Genomic DNA, 18,306 nt, shown 5'->3' with positions numbered 1-18,306 from the left:
TATCCATTCCATACCCAGGTGGTGTCTGTTCCTGGTCTCTCTGTCCATTTGAAGGTGGCAATTTTGTGCCAAGCAACTGAGCTCCCCTGAGTCCCCAGACCACAGCCCCACATACTTCACACCACTGCTAGTTAGATGCATAAACCTATTTAAACAGTGACATGGCCAGGTGGTGTCTGCCTTTGGGAAGTCTCTTAGATAGTTCATTACTTGGATGAAAACCAAACCTTAAGTTCTTTGGCAACAAATATCAATTTTGAAGTTAATGAGAGATCATTAAATATTATCAAGGAAGGTTGGGGCAGGAGCTGTTTCAATGAAAATACTTTATGCATGGGTGGGTTTTATTGTTTGGCAAAGAGAAAATCCAATGAGTGTTCCGAGATTGGTGTGTATGCCTCTGTCTCTGAAATTTTCTTAGCTTGAAATACTCTGGTCCACAAAGATGCTTTCACCACCCTGGCATGTCTCTGCTCTGGAACAGAGAAAAAGCACATTTGAGCCTTTTTGCTTAAAGGCTTTTTATGCGAACTCCTTCCAGATTAGACCAGTTCATATAAACATGCTTTCCTTTTTGCTCTGCCTGTCAGGATATTCATAAACGTCTTTGTTAACTCTCATGGTTAGTATATTTTCTGTATTTTTCAAATATTTTTATTTTAATAACCCTACTGAATGTGTGTTCTTTGTATATACTAATTACTTTCAAGCAGCGGAGGATAAATGAATGAATGAAAGAACAAATATAATTAGTTAAAAATCTACTTACCACCGTTTCTCATACCCTTTATTCCCCACGCCTTCCTTTCCTTTTTTACTCTGGATTCATATCATCAAAAATGCAGGGAAGGTAATCGCATCAGTGGATAGCCAGGTGATACTATTGTTAAGGCTAAGATGCTATCAGATTACCTGTCAAGAACCTGCCACCTTGACATCCTGCCCCTGGTCTGGCAGGAGGGCCCGAAGACACAGCCCTTGAGTCCCTCGGATAAAGCAATTCCCCAATGCTCTTGATTCAGACAGAATATAGCAACACTGTCTGGGTCTCAGTTATACTCCCTCATTCTCTCTTTGCCTTGTCTCATTGGCCTCTAGCTGCTCTGCTTAACAGCTCCTCTCTCTGTGGCTCATCACAGGTCTCCTCCTTTCCAGACAGCTCTACAGTGTTAACATACTAAAAGCAGAAAGAAGATGTGGGATCAAAGGCACCTGGATTACAGCCTCTGTGCGCCCCTTACTGGCTGTGGAATTTGGGACAAATTACCTTAATCCCTGGGACCTTATTTCCCTCATCTTTAAAATGGTGACAGTAAAAGGGCTTCTCTCCTAAGACAGCTGTGAGAACTAAATTATGTAGTGCATGAAGTTCCCTGGCACATAGTGTAGGTGCTCAGTTCATGATAATAGCTCACATTTACCAAGCACTTAAAAACACAAGTGCTGAATATGTTAGCTTATTTAATCCTCACAATGACTCCAGAGCTATTTATGAGGTCGGCATTTCTGTAAATTGCTCAGTGCCTGGCAGAAAGTAAGCACTCGATAAATGTTGCCTCTTATTAGTACCACTGTTGCTGTCTTCATTTGACAGATGAGAGATTTAGGCGAAGGGAAGTTAAATGTTGACTATTATCATCTACTACCTGCTAGGATATTGGCATATAAGAACACTTATATTACAAAAAATTCCACCAGGAAATATTATTTTAATCATTGTACGCTGAGGAAACTAAGGTTTAGAGAGAGAGGTTAAATAGTTTGCCAAATGTGGCTCAGCTAGAAAGCGGCCCAGCTGGGGTTTGAATCCCAACAATCCTACAAGTATATACTGGAAACCTGCCTCTCCTGTATCACACTGTTACCGGCTAAGGTTTCATAATCCTCCATCCCCCGCAGTGAGGTGTGTCACAGGGAGCATCTCCAGCTTCTAGCTCTTTTTTTTTTTTTTTTTTTTGCGGTACGGGGGCCTCTCACTGTTGTGGCCTCTCCCGTTGCGGAGCACAGGCTCCGGACGCGCAGGCTCAGCGGCCATGGCTCACGGGCCTAGCCACTCCGTGGCATGTGGGATCTTCCCGGACCGGGGCACGAACCCGTGTCCCCTTCATTGGCAGGCGGACTCTCAACCACTGCACCACCAGGGAAGCCCCCTCTAGCCCTTTTTTTTACCTCCACTCCTATGAGAACTAGACACTGACAGCAGAACCCAAATCATTCTTAGACTATTTCAATCAGCCCTGATGCTTCAATCAATAAAAAGTGAACTCTCCTTCCCAAGAGATTCCAGTGGAACATTCTCTGGTTGTTTTATGTTGCTCTGCAAGTTCACGTCAGTTGCAGCAGCTGCTCTGACAAGTAAATACTCACTGGGCTGTTTACAGTGACCAGAAAACAGACTCCAGAGTCTGGGAACCTGCCTCACACAACCAAGTCCCTTTAGAGGAGGCAATAATGGGAGGCCAAGAGGTGCTGCGTCCCATAGGAAGAGCTATATGTTATCCCCGAGTCTGTCATCAACAAAATGGATTTTACCAGGATTTGAAAATTTTGTTTGATAATAATGACAAAATTGCATGAACAATACAAGTTAATTCAATACAAATCTATAGAAGATACAAAAAGACCTCAGCTGTACTGCAGGATATAAAGAACTGATGACAACAACAAACTTAATCTGATAAATTCCATGCAACACGTGCAAACACATGGCTATGAGAACATAGAAGAGGTAGGCCTTTTTTTATTATTATTAGAGAAATATGACAGTGGTTCTCTATGTTAATTGACTATTTTTTCTAATCACTTGTAGACCTTAAAAAAAATGACCTCAATCTATCCCATAACAGACCAACTGAATCAGATTCTGCAGGTGTGTGACGCCCCATTATAAGTATTTTTAAAAAGCTACTCACGTGAATCTACTGTGAAACACATTTGAGAATCACTAGTTTAGGGTGTAAAACTTCATCAGGATTTTGACAAGTGGAAATGGGGATAGAGGGATGGTCAGGGAAAAGCATACAAGCAAAGGAGTAAAGAGTGCAGGGTTTGGGAAGAGTGGAAGAAATATTTGCGGAGGCTTGAGGATTCATGTGGGAGATGAGAGCGAGCAGAGGAAAATAAAGATTCAAAGGCAGAAGCAAGATCACGGAGACAGATTGACATCCAAGGGAATTTGAATCTCATTTTCAAATATGTAAAATCCTGCTCTTTAGACATGGCATTGTTGATTATACATTAGTGTTCATTTCTAAATGACCCAGATAACTGTGCCCAGATAGAAAGGAACTGCTCACAGCTTCTATGTGAAAACTGAGAGTCACTGAACTCCCACCACTGCACCCAAACACAAAGTGCACCAGACCCCACAGTAATAAGGCACCCCTGTCATCTTTGTCTACAAATTCCAGCTAGCAAACCTGTGTGTGCCCATCTCTTCTGGACTTATAAACATATACAAGCAAATGGGAGAGAAAGAGGAAGATAGAGGAGACTCTGATAAACTTCTCAAGAAGGGCGATTCCGTCTGTCTCTACAATACCTAGACTAGTCATTTCTTCAATTATGTGATCTACTTTAGCAGAAAGAGGCAACAGTAAATGTTGCAAGGGTGCCATTCTTTATGATGTTAGTAACGTTCGACGTTTCCAGTAACTGATGAAGTCAGTAGAGCAGGTGTTAACCTCATCTAACAAAAAATGGCATGGAGTGTCAGGTGACTGTTGCCCTAAAAGCCTATAATTGCCATATTTTATATTCCAACATATGCCATCCCTGCTATTGTCTGGGGAAAAAGCATAGCTGAGTGCATGTTGCTAAAACACTTAAAAGAGGTTTTTAAACGATTGTTTTAGATGCTGCTATTTCTTTTAAATGTACGCATTAGTAGCTGATGTTATTTAGGGCTTATTTTATGTGCTAATTTTCAGTGCCATTAAGATAGGTTATTATGATTCAAAATATTTCAAGTTATAAATCCTTCAAGAACAGAGATCTTATCTTCTTTATACTCATATTCCCAGAAGACTTAACCCAGTACTGGTGTAATGGTTGTTCTTAATAAATATTATGTTTCTGAAACGAAAGACTCACATGATTTTGTGATATTTAACATCTTATGTTACTCACTGCAATCTACACAACTAGTTGTGTCAAACCAAATACAACATAAATTTGACCTGATACAGTTTTATCTATTCCTTCAATCATTTGACATATATGCATTGATGCCTAATTTGTGCCTACATTGTGTATACATGATGAAATGTGTGTACAGTGGTGAAACACAGACAAGGTCTCTGCCCTCAGAGAATCTGTACATTTGTGTCAGGAGACAATTACACATATGTATATGCACAATAAATTTGTAAACAAAAAAAATGCTATAAAAGATATAAAAGAGAGTGATATAATGAAGCAACTACCCCAGATAAAATAGTCAGGGAGAGTCTCCTCAAACAAGTGGCATTCGAGCTAAGAATTAAATGAAAAAATAAGTCTATAAATAACAAGTTCTGGAGAGGGTGTGGAGAAAAAGGAACCCTCCTACACTGTTGGTGGGAATGTAAATTGGTGCAGACACTGTGGAAACAGTATGGAGGTTTCTTAAAAAACTAAAAGTAGAGTTACCATATGATCGAGCAATCCCACTCCTGGGTATATATCTGGAAAAATGAAAACTCTAATTCAAAAAGATACATGCACCCCAATGTTCAGAGCAGCACTATTTGCAATAGCCAAGACATGGAAGCAACCCAAGTGCCCATCAACAAATGATTGGCTTAAGAAGATGTGGTGTGTATGTGTATATATATATATATATATATATATATATATATATATATACACACACACACACACACACACACACACACACACATACACACAGAGTGGAATATTACTCAGCCATGAAAAGAAAGAAATGTTGCCATTTGCAGCAACATGAATAGACATAGAGAATATTATACTAAGTGAAATAAGTCAGAGAAAGACAAATACTATATGATATCACTTATATGTGGAATCTAAAAAACAATACAAATGAGTCTATATACAAAACAGAAACAGACTCACAGACATAGAAAACAAACTTATGGTTACCAAAGAGAAAGGAAGGGAGGGAGGCACAAATAGGAGTATGGGATTAACAGATACAAACTACTATACATAAAATAGATAACAAGGATTTGCTGTATAGCACAGAGAACTATACCCAATATCTTGTAATAACCTTTAATGGAATATAATCTGCAAAGAAAAAGAAAACAAATCACTATACTGTACACATGAAACTAACACAGTATTGTAAATCAACTATACTTCAAAAAAAAAAAAGACAACCATGCAAGGAAACAGGTGTTGAGTGTTCCAGATGGAGAGAACAGCAAAGGCAAAGGCCCTGAAACTGGGTGAGTTCACTGTCATGTTCAAGGCATGAAAAGATGAGAAAGGCTAACATATATAAGAGGTAAGCCCAATAAGTGGGCAGGGACAATGTCACCTAAAGCCTGGAGGAAGACCATGCAAAGAAGTTAGAAATTTATTTACATTCAATGGGAAGGTGTTAGAAGGATGTAACAAGAAAGTGACATGATCAGATTTATACATCTATTACACCAAGAAATATTCTGAACCAACAGTGCTCTCAACTACCAAAAATAACCTAAATGATGGTCAGATTTCTGTTCTTAGTAAGACCCATATACAAAGCTATTTTTAAAGGTGAGGAAATGAAAGCGAATTCAGAAAATATGTTACTACTAAAAACAACCCTAGTTCCTTGCCAAGGAATCCAGTTCACCGACATTTTCCTGGGCAGAGCAGGAAGCAGTTCATGGATGAAGAAAGTGCATCCCTGGGGATGGCAGAACTTTGTTCCCCAGGCACGTCACTCAGCATGGCAGAGAGAAATCAGCAGGTGAGGTGACCATGACATCTGTCCTTCTAACAGGGACATTTATGACAGTGACAGGGCATGACTGATAATTACATCAGAACAATAGGTATAAAGTGGGACTTTCCCCAGCATCTGGGACATAGAGTCACCCTTGACCTAGGCTTGAGTCTCGACTTATACCAAACAAGCTACGCGGCTGGAAGCAGGGTGTCACCTTTTCTGCACTTCTTTATTGGACACATGAACTGTGGTTGCATCTTCCCATTTACTGCACACCAACTACCAAAGGGTCTCGCTGGAGAGACAGAAGAATAAACCTCATTTCATGTTCACAGACTAGCCCAAGAGCAAATAAACGGAATGGTAGTGCAACAAGTGAAGCTACAGAAACATATGCTGGGGTAAAAGCTCTAGAGCTAGAGAGGCGAGAAGTGATAACTCCTATGAAGACATCAAAGAATGCTTCATGGGGTCCCAGTGAAACCTGAGCTGAAGTTAGGAAAATGAACAAAAATTCACATGTGAATCAACGTGATCAAGGAGAAGAGCTCCTTGACTCAGAGCTCTGTTCCATTCCAGTCAGAGGGGTCGGCCCATGCAAAGGCACAGAAGTGTGCGACACCATGGCAGGTCCAGGCAGTCATCAAATTGGATCAACTAAGTCATGTTTAAGGTCTTTTATGCACAAAAAAGCTAAGAGTCACCTATTTATTGATGTTAAGTACTGTTTTTAAAAATGAAATTTTTATCTTTAGCCCCAAAATGTAATATTGCATATGTCAATATTCTATATTTCTATCCAAAAACAGCCATTTGATCTATCCCTGTTCACATAACATCTATTTACTCTGAGTTGTACACATACAGAAGCTCCTGGCCATGTGTAAAGGAAGTATATGAAGACCAAGGATAGATGCAAACCTCTCCCTGAGGTTGCAAATCATCGTTTTAACAATAAAAGAAACACAGAGAGACGTGGGGCAGAGGGCTGAATATGCAGGAACATGAACATTTCCATTTTATAGATGAGACAAATGAGGTAGAGTTTAGTTAAGACCTTGCAACCTACTTAGTAATGGCAGAGCTGGAATTTGACTTCAGGGAGTCTGACTCAAGGGTCTATGCCTCTAACAACTACACTACGTGCCTCTGAACAGTAATGCTAACGTTGCAATGGACAATTCATGCCATGTGCCTATTGTTCTCCAGTTCATCGTTGCTTCAGAGCAATCTTAGGGGAAAAGTTGTAAAAAAACACTGACTGGTTCTCAGGAGCAACCTCTAGAAAAAATAAGATGCAGATATGCAGAGAGCAAAGTCAAATTTCCATTTTTGAATTCAGCATTCTGAACTTTGAGAACCCATGGTCAGGGTGCTTGCCCTCCGGGTCTGTCCAAATCAGCATTAAGAATTCAGCTGAGTCCACATGACATGAAATAACTGGATTGGCCAAGGTTCTCATGGAAACGATCACATTTTTTTTTTTTTTTTCGCGGTACGTGGGCCTCTCACTGTTGTGGCCTCTCCCGTTGCGGAGCACAGGCTCCGGACGCGCAGGCTCAGCGGCCATGGCTCACGGCCCAGCCGCTCCGCGGCATGTGGGATCTTCCTGGACTGGGGCACGAACCCGTGTCCCCTGCAATGGCAGGCGGATTCTCAACCACTGTGCCACCAGGGAAGCCCCTGAAACGATTACATTTTTGATCAGTTGTTTGGATTTTGTGAAAGGTATAAGGTCTTGAAGGGGAAGAACTCCATCTGTTAACTTCCTCTGTTCAGCAGTTAACAGAACTGCAAGCAGAAAAGTGATTAAAGGAGACCTTGCAAAGATGATAGCAGTGGTAATAGCAACCATAATAAGGTTAATTTGACTCTATCATATTTGTGCATCAATCCAAAGTTTATAATCTTTAAATATTATGGTGTCCCATTTAAATCTAATAATATATGTGCATTATTATCCACATTTTTATGTATTCACAGGAGAAGGCTCAGAGAGGTACAGTGACTTTTGTAGTACAAGAGCCGAGATTTAAACTAAACTTTCTAAGTCCCTCAATATTTCCTCTTCTCCCACAGCTGTATCTTAAACTGTGAAAAATTCCAGCAAGTCATCATGGTTTCCTTCAGAAAGAACTAAAAGCCACAGACTACAGACCCAGGCTTTGTCCTCTGACTGCCCTAGTTTCTGTATAATAGTTCTAAAACCCTGCACTGCCTAATCCTTGGCCTGATCCCTGAATTGTAGAGGGAGGAAATTTGAAAACTGATGAGCTTAACCAGTGAGGGGTCATATCTTAACACTGGGAGCTGAACAGACTACCAAAGCAGGCTGTCCTTCCTGCAAAGGTCCAGATGGATGGAGGGCATGGCTGAAAGCTGCTTACCAATACAGGACTCCCCGGACAGTGAATAGGTCCCATCGTCATGGAAACCGCTTCTGCACTCACAGTGGTACCACCCTGGCAGGTTAACGCAGCGGGAATGGTTGTGGCACTCAATGATCCCCTCTGTACATTCATCAATATCTGCCTCAGAGAAAAACACAAGCCCACCAGGACATTAATTTCTTTTGACACTAACCTTTCAATAAACACCTAAAACATGCTCGTGTCAACATATCATTTAAAACTGGTTAGTCACCTAAAATAAAGTTACAGGAAAAACTGTATCCCATCTTTTTTTTCTAGAATCCAAACAAACAACCTGAAAGCTTCATTTTTTGGATGCTTTCTCATACATTGAACAATGAATGAGAACTGATGGTCATGAACACATTCCTAACAGCACAGGCTGTGTTAGTTTCTGAATCACCAGAAACTAAATTGAGGATGTTTGGCACAGTTTTGTTATTCAGAGTATATGACTCTTCTCTGCTTCAATGATTTCAGTATAATAATCCCAGATATTAATTGGTATTCTTTGAAAATATCTGTGAACAAATAAGTTCAGGAAACTCTAGGTTAAATAGTGTTACACTAATGTTTGATAGATTTCAGTCTCAGAGACTTATCATATTTATATGCCCTGCAGAACTTAGTAGAATCATAATATGCACTGTTTCCCAAATTTATTTGGCTGAGGAATGCTTTTTCTTTGGATAATATCTTGTGAAATTAAGTTTTGGGGGAGCACAGTTTGAGAACCACTGTTCTAATTCTTTCTAAAACTGCTGATTCCCTTAAGGACTTGATTTGTGATAGTCAATCAGAGCTCCTCATTCTTCAATCGTGCCTGATGAAAAGAAGTTTTCTGGGCTCTATTTGCTCTAGAATCTGGCTTCTTAGAATCAGCAAATGCCTGGATTCTCTAGCCCAAAGGCTTGCCTCTGAGCTGCAGGAGAATGACACCACTGCAGAACGATGAGCTGTCAATCGTCATGCCAGCCTCAGCTCATCTTACAGAATCTCTCCAGGTAATTATTTCTTGGAATATAGCCATTGCTGGCTGGGAATCCCCCCCTAGTCCTCCTAGAAACACCTGAACTACAGCAGTCTTATACAAATAGAGATTTAATTAATACTAAGATATAACACATAATGGATACAACGCACTTTGGAGTCCTGTTCAGCAGTGCCCTGCTGTAGGCATCAGCTACCAGTGTATCTATTATACTGAAAAGTCCTGAGTTGTGCACAAGGCTGTGAATGTAGTTTGAAACCTGCCAGTCTCATCTCATAGCATTCCAGCCAAGTAAAGAGAGGAAAGGTGCAGCTCTTTATTCTGGGCAACTCCATCCTGGCCTTTTTCTGCCAACTGCCATCTTCTTCCTTTATGGCTGTGTCATTAAGTTCATGCAGTCCTTTGACATACAGCATCCTTCAGCTTTCTAAATGCAATCAGGCTACAGGACCTAGTGCTTCTATAGCACCTTCAGCTATAGCAGTCAGGTTGTGTGTGCATTTATTATAAATCTCCAAACAATAAAATTTCAACAACTATGTTTTCATTTCTGAAATTTTACAGGTGTGTGGTTCAGTGGGACACACCTTGAATCACTAAAATGTTCATAAATTGAAACAGAGAAGTGACTTGAGGCCATGTCTCACAGAGGGGAAGAACCGGGCCCTAAGTTATGAAGTCAGTTTGGTTATTTCTAAATACAGGTCACCAAGAGGAACAGACATAACTAGAAGGCTGATTTTCAGAGATAACTTCTCTATGACAGGCTGAAAGATAACTCTCTGTAACAAAGCAGCAACAAATTTTGCCTCAGACATTTATTTCCAAAGCTTCCAGAAAGTCTGTCATGATCCCCACAGACCCTGTGATTTCTAGACTAATGACAATGTTTAGGTAACAACCATCTAGCCACAGTTAGTATGTCAGGAAACCAGGATATACAAAAGCAAAACTTCTCAAATAACCAAAGAAGTCATATGTCCTGGTTGGTCTCCTTGTCACCTGCTTCCTCTTTCATTCTCAAAACCAACTCAGTTTGGAGGATAAATTATCTGAACATCTTACAAATAATTCCTCCTGCTCTCAATTCTACAGGAAATTTCTAGGAGGAGCGGGAGTACTGAATGATGTGCAAATATTTTTTTTTAATTCAAGATGTTTTTATTCCCAAAACGAAATAAGAGAAACTAGTAAAGCTTCCACGATCCAGCAGGATATAAGTTATCTGTGTAGCATGGGAGACTCTTATAGGGAGTGAATACAACCAGTCAAATTATACATCTGCAATTACCCCAGAGACACTGGGGTATTCCTGGCTTATACGGAAAATTAGAAAAGTAGTGGAGGTGTTCCTTGCCTGGGAGCTGCACTGCACACAGAAGATCCTGGGGCTTCACTGGGAATAACCAGGGCTCATCACACAGTAGTACCTGCAAACAAGGCTGCACATTTCTATTTCGTGGGCCAGGTCTACAGCTGAAGCCAACAGTTTCATTTTATATGAAACCAGGCTGTACTTGAGAGGTGCTTATATTTTCATTGTGTTCATAAAACTGGCTATTTCTTCTGTATAGTCACAGTAGTATTAAAAGCAACAACCACATGGGCTTCCCTGGTGGTGCAGTGGTTGAGGGTCGGCCTGCCGATGTAGGGCACACGGGTTCGTGCTCTGGTTCGGGAAGATCCCACATGCCGCGGAGCGGCTGGGCCCGCGAGCCATGGCCGCTGAGCCTGCGCGTCCGGAGCCTGTGCTCCGCAACGAGAGAGGCCACAACAGTGACAGGCCCGCGTACCGCAAAAAAAAAAAAAAAGCAACAACCACAAACCCAAATACAGAAAACACTTGGAGGCTTTTCAGTGATACTTTGGGAACTTTAAAAACTGTTAAATGGCTTGTGGCTGCCTTTGTCCTAAGAGATTTGTTTCTCCCAGTCAGCACTTGCTACGGGCAAACCAACAAGACAGATGCTCCGGGAACGGGGTCTCTGTGAGTTCACCATGGAATCTGGCCCCGTCTCAAGGAATTCTGATAAATCACAGTGAGCCTGGGTGCATCACACGGTGTGAGACATTGCCAAGGAAACAGACAAATAAAAAAATCATTTTTCCTTCCTATAACAAATCCTAGGATTTTGTTTAAATCTCAGTTTAATCCAGCACAGACCTGAAAATGTAGCAGAGGAAACAAGAGATGTTGGAGGATTCTTGAGAGTGGAACCTACAGTATTCACTTTTGTGTCCAAGTGTCTGCTACATAATGAATCACATGATAGCCCAGGTCAAATAGCTAACATATGGTGAAACCAGGTTCAGAATAAGCTAGAACCCATACTTGTCACTCTTCTATCACATCATGTCATTGATGAACGGAGAAAGGAAGATTTACACCAAGATAATGTATTTATTCAATTCTCTAAATATTGGCTGAGCTGAAAATACATGTCAAGGATGATATTTGTATTGTGGCAGTTGCAAAACAGATGCAAAAGTGAAGATGTGATTCCTGAAACCCAGGAGCTCTCAAACAAGAGGAAGAGGTATATAACACATACTGATCCTTCAAACCCTGACTGATATCACCTTCTCCAACTCCTCCAGACATACAGGTCCTCCCTCCCTAATGCCTCACTATGTACACACACATCTATTGAAGCATAGCATTATTTCCCTTTTGTGTCCATCCCTCAAATGCAGACTTTCCAAGAATAGAGACAACATCTTAGGTTTACATTTCTTGGAATAATAAGTGAATGTCACAGGGAGATCAGCTCGGTGCTTTGTGACCGCCTGGAGGGGTGGGATGGGGAGGGTGGGAGGGAGGGAGATGCATGAGGGAAGGGATGTGGGAACAGATGTATATGTATGACTGATGCACTTTGTTATAAAGCAGAAACTAAAAAAAAACAAAAACAAAAAAACAAGTGAATGTCAAGCATTATGAAAGTACCCAGTAAAAGTCTGTGGGAATGAATGAATGAAAAAATAAATGACAATGGACCGAACATAAGGAACAACGAAAAAGTGCTATAATAGAGACTTAAAGCACCACAAGAGATCCTGCTATTTGCAAATCACAAAGATACAATGTCAATTCGCAAAATTAAATATTATGGGGTTAGTTTAATCTTTATATCTTATTTACCTAAAAGACACTTTATAGTGTCTAAAAGACACTATATAGTTTTTAAGACTTTGCTTCTGAGTCTAATCTTTAGAGATTTTAAGGCAACAAAAGACACACAGTTAAAGTTGCCTTCAATCAAGAATCCTACTTGTCCTTTGAGTTTTTTATTCAGCATGAAAAACAGAGGACAACCCAAGGTTTTTCCATAGGATGTGTCCTAAACAACACATTTAACCCCATTTGGAATGTACAGTGAATTTGCTATCAAAAGTCATTGGCAAACACATCCTTGGATTCTTGCAAAATTCTAGTTTCTTGACTTGGATGAATCTCTTCCTTCATCTGATCTCCTCTCTCTCAGATTTGCTATTTGAAAATTTACAAAATAAAGTTGTTCTCAAAGTTTATTTCCAAGGACATACTTTTGTATTTCATATTAATTGGTTAAAGTTCACAGTGAAATCGTTGATTATATCTTTTCTAGGGATTTGTAGGTTGAGCCATGAGAAAAACTTTTGATGCTTTCATTCACTGAACAAAAGTTTATTGAGCATACTTGTATGAAGCTATATTCCACCATATGATAAAGAGATGAAAAAGATAAGGTCCCTGTACTCCAGACACTTACAGTCTATCAGCACAACTGGAATGTAAACATATAACCATGGTTGAGAACACTGGCTTTGCACACAAATATGACTTCAAACTCCTGCCCAACAACACACTAATATATTGTTTAGATTTTTCCAAATTTTTGCTTTCTGATCTGTAGATCAGGAATAACAAAATCAAACTTCATAGATGTGATGAACAAAAAATACCCTTAAGCAAAATTTGCTGTTTCCCCTATTGTATAGGATATTAACTTTGGGCTCTATATTACTGCTTAAAAATAGAAGACAGAAAAAAATTAATATTACCTTGTAACCAGGTCACTGGTTAGGACTGAGAGACGATTTCCAGATCTTTAAAAATGTTTATTTGCATTTTTTAAAATTTATATATTTTTATTGTTTTCTTAGCATCTTTATTGGAGTATAATTGCTTTACAATGGTGTGTTAGTTTCTGCTTTATAACAAAGTGAATCAGCTATACATATAAATACATCCCCATATCTCCTCCCTCTTGCATCTCCCCCCCACCCTCCCTATCCCACCCCTCTAGGTGGCCACAAAGCACCGAGCTGATCTCCCTGTGCTATGTGGCTGCTTCCCACTAGGTATCTACTTTACAATTGGTAGTGTATATATGTCCATGCCACTCTCTCACTTCATCCCAGCTTACCTTCCCCCTCCCTGTGCCCTCAAGTCCATTCTCTATGTCTGCATCTTTATTCCTGTCCTGCCCTTAGGTTCTTCAGAACCATTTTTTTTTAGAGTCCATATATATCTGTTAACATATGGTATTTCTTTTTCTCCTTCTGACTTACTTCACTCTGTATGACAGACTCTAGGTCCATCCATCTCACTACAAATAACTCAATTTCATTTCTTTTTATGGCTGAGTAATATTCCATTGTATATATGTGCCACATCTTTATCCATCCACCTGTGGATGGACACATAGGTTGCCTCCGTGTCCTGGCTATTGTAAATAGAGCTGCAATGAACACTGTGGTACATGACTCTTTTTGAGTTATGGTTTTCTCGGGGTATATGCCCAGTAGTGGGATTGCTGGGTAGTATGGTAGTTCTATTTCTAGTTTTTTTAAGGAAATTCCATACTGTTCTCCACAGTGGCTGTATCAATTTTCATTCCCACCAACAGTGCAAGAGGGTTCCCTTTTCTCCACACCCTCTCCAGCATTTATTGTTTATAGATTTTTTTTGTTGATGGCCATTCTGACTGGTGTGAGGTGATACCTCACTGTACTTTTAATTTGCATTTCTCTAATGATTAGTGATGTGGAGCATCCTTTCATGTGTTTGTTGACAATCTGTATATCTTCTTTGGAGAAATGTCTATTTAGCTCTTCTGCCCATTTTTGGATTTAGTTGTTTGTTCTTTTGATATTGAGCTGCATGAGCTGCTTGTAAATTTGGAGATTAATCCTTTGTCAGTTGCTTCATTAGCAAATATTTTCTCCCATTCTGAGGGTTGTCTTTTCATCTTGTTTATGGTTTCCTTTGCTGTGCAAAAGCTTTTAAGTTTCATTAGGTCCCATTTGTTTATCTTTGTTTTTATTTCCATTTCTCTAGGAGGTGGGTCCAAAAGGATCTTGCTGTGATTTATGTAATAGAGTGTTCTGCCTATGTTTTCCTCTAAGAGTTTTATAGTGTCTGGCCTTACATTAGGTCTTTAATCCATTTTGAGTTTATTTTTGTGTATGGTGTTAGGGAGTGTTCTAATTTCATTCTTTTACATTTAGCTGTCCAGTTTTCCCAGCACCACTTATTGAAGAGGCTGTCTTTTCTCCATTGTATATTCTTGCCTCCTTTATCAAAATAAGTTGACCATATGTGCATGGGTTTATCTCTGGGCTTTCTATCCTGTTCCATTGATCTATATTTCTGTTTTTGTGCCAGTACCATACTGTCTTGATTACTGTAGCTTTGTAGTATAGTCTGACATCCGGGAGCCTAATTCCTCCAGCTCCGTTTTTCTTTCTCAAGATTGCTTCGGCTATTCGTGGTCTTTTGTGTTTCCATACATACTGTGAAATGTTTTGTTCTAGTTCTGTGAAAAATGCCAGTGGTAGTTTGATAGGGATTGCACTGACTCTGTAGATTGCTTTGGGAAGTATAGTCATTTTTCACAATGTTGATTCTTCCAATCCAAGTACATGGTATATCTCTCCAGTTACCTCAACATAATAAAGGCCATATATGACAAACCCACAGCCAACATCATTCTCAATGGTGAAAAACTGAAACCATTTCCTCTAAGATCAGGAACAAGACAAGGTTGTCCACCTTCACCACTCTTATTCAACATAGTTTTGGAAGTTTTAGCCACAGCAGTCAGAGAAGACAAAGAAATAAAAGGAATCCAAATCAGAAAAGAAGAAGTAAAGCTGTCACTGTTTGTAGATGACATGATACTATACATAGAGAATCCTAAAGATGCTACCAGAAAACTACTAGAGCTAATCAAATAATTTGGTAAAGTAGCAGGATACAAAATTAATGCACAGAAACCTCTTGTATTCCTATACACTAATGATGAAAAATCTGAAATAGAAATTAAGGAACCATTCCCATTTACCATTGCAACAAAAAGAATAAAATACCTAGGAATAAACCTACCTAAGGAGACAAAAGACCTATATGCAGAAAACTATAAGACACTGATGTTCATTTGTATTTTGAGATGACTGTAATATTGCAAAACATTCAGGGATAGAATCTATGAATCTATAATATACACCCCATAAAACTGGATTCTCTCCTCCCAAAAAACGTTACATGAATTTAAGGACGTAAAGCAATACCATAAATTGCCACAAGTACAGTGAACACAAACCTGATTATTATCTAATATTTGCTGAGTTCCAGGACTGTACTGAACATAGTATACATCAGAATGCTTGAGGGAAACTAAAAAGACAAATAAATGAAAAAGAGAGGTTCTGTGGAAAAGGCAAATCAAAACTACATGGAGGTATCACCTCACACTGGTCAGAATGGCCATCATCAAAAAGTCTACAAATAATAAATGCTGGAGATGGTGTGGACAAAGGGAACCCTCTTGCACTGTTGGTGGGAATGTAAATTGATGCAGCCACTACGGAAAATAGTGTGGACTTCCAGCAATCCCACTCCTGGTCATATATCCAGAGAAAACTTTAATTCGAAAAGATACATGCACCCCAATGCTCATAGCAGCACCACTTACAATAGCCAAGACATGGAAACAACCTAAGTGTCCATCAACAGATGAATGGATAAAGAAGAGGTGGTGTGTGTGTATATATATATATATAAAGTGGAACACTACTCAGCCACAAATAAGAATGAAATAATGCCATTTGCGGCAACATGGATGGACCTAGAGATTATCATACTGAGTGAAGTAAGTCAGAGAAAGACAAATATTATATAGTACTACTTATATGTGGAATCTAAAAAAAATGATACAAATGAACTTATTTACAAAACAGAAACAGACTCACACACGTAGAAAATACACTTATGGTTATCAAAGGGGAAAGGTCAGGGGAGGGATAAACCAGGAGCTCGGGATTAACAGATACAAACTACTATAGATAAAATAGATAAATGACAAGGACCTATTGTATAGCACAGGGAACTGTATTCATATCTTGTATAACCTATAATGGAAAAGAATCTGTAAAAGAATATATGTGTGTGTGCACGTGTGTGTGTGTGCATGTGCGTGTGTACCCACTGAATCACGTTGCGGTACACCAGAAACTAACACAACATTGTAAACCAACTATACTTGAATTTAAAAAAAGAAAAAGAAAAAGAAAGGCTCTGTGGTAAAAACAGGCTAGCTCTTCCATCTTTTCTTCTTGGGCCCCCAAGGGTGTGTCCTGAGCACAGGTCTTTTACAGATGGGTGAGGCCTACACGTCTTTTGCAGATGGGTGAGGCTTTGTGACTAAGCTCTAGCTCTAAAGTTAGAAATAATGTAATTCCAATATGGCCCACAAAAATATCTCATATGAACCTCCATGCTATTTCCACCTTCCCACTGGAGGCTAATGTATAAGGAAACTTGGAAGCCACAGGTTGAAAATGGCAGAGCCTTTGTCTGTCTGGCTCCATGCATGACTAAGTGGAGCAGAACCCTTCCACAGACCTGAAACTGTCAGGGACTCTTTATGTGAGCAGAGATATGTTTCTATCTTATTGAGCCATTATACGTTTTGGGGCTGTTTTATTGCTACAGCCAGCGTTCCCTAACTGTTTTGATAGACCCCTTTCCACAACACAATCTCTAAAAAAAAAAAACACAAAAATAAGCAACAAGAAAAAAACAGCACCTATCAAGATTATGCGGGCAGCTACAGGGGTGGTTTTGTGCTGAAAACCAAGAATGGAGATAATGTGCAAATGAGACAAAGCTTTATAGTCAAATATACCTGAGTTTGAATCCTGGCTCTGTGACTTCCTAGTTAGAAGTCTCTGAGCAGGTTGTTTATCTTTTGTCAGTTTCAGTTTCCTTGGCTCTTAAAGAAGGAGGATATTACCTAGCTCTCATTGTTACTTTAAGGATTGAATGAGATCAATGTAAAGCTACTCCACCAAACTAGGCAGGCACTCATTAGGTCTGCAATCATTAACATTCTGTAATTTCTAATCCCCACTTGGTCATGGAGGAGCTATGTGCCCAGGCCAAGACAGTCCAAGTCTCCGGGCTTCCATTCCTTTCATGTAAAAGGAAAGGACTGTGCTGTAGCACACCTCAGTCTTCTTCCAGCTTTAACTCCTTACAAGATGGCAGATCTGGGCTTTGGGCTGATGTCTTCATCAGCTACTAACCAGCTGAATGCTGTTATCAAGTTTAAGTGATCACTTTGTACCTCAGTTTCTTCATTATCTAATTTGCAATAACAAAAGTAAATGTTTTGTCTGCCTCACAAACAAAGCTTCAATAAGGTGTAAACAAGCTCTGGGAGTCAATTAACTGCTACACAGAATATATGGTGACATCATTATTACTGTTTCTTCTTCGTAAGTGCTGATCAGCAATTCGTTTCGGTCCATTAAACTGAACGGTGCCTGCTATTAATAATAGCATCAATGGCATTGGTGATATTGCTCTTCTCTGCCTTTTGTAAATCTCTTTCTTTACTGACTTGGCACAAGAGAGTTGTACCCTTCTAATTTTATCTCTGAAGTGTTTCTTTTTGTTTGACTATTCTCTGAACAAATCATTCCCAAATTCTTCTACAATGAATCAATTTATCCCACTTTAA

General features: G+C 39.6%; 1 protein-coding gene across 3 annotated transcripts in view; it reads right to left on the bottom strand.

Moving 5' to 3' along the window:
* The window catches only part of NELL1 (neural EGFL like 1), a gene marked incomplete at both ends in the record, with an annotated part of 886,110 nt that overhangs the window by 67,904 nt on the left and 799,900 nt on the right, over positions 1–18,306 (bottom strand). For 2 of the 3 annotated variants that reach the window (XM_079707393.1, XM_079707395.1), the window contains one exon: positions 8,284–8,424. The exons of the other annotated variant lie outside the window; for it this stretch is intronic. In XM_079707393.1, coding sequence (XP_079563519.1) covers positions 8,284–8,424 — 141 coding nt within the window. The remainder of the gene's footprint in view (positions 1–8,283; positions 8,425–18,306) is intronic. 3 annotated transcript variants of the gene reach the window in all.

This window comes from Hyperoodon ampullatus (assembly GCF_949752795.1).
Source record: "Hyperoodon ampullatus genome assembly, chromosome: 7".
Taxonomy (NCBI): Eukaryota; Metazoa; Chordata; class Mammalia; order Artiodactyla; family Ziphiidae; genus Hyperoodon; species Hyperoodon ampullatus.
This window is presented reverse-complemented; position numbering and strand designations above follow the sequence as displayed.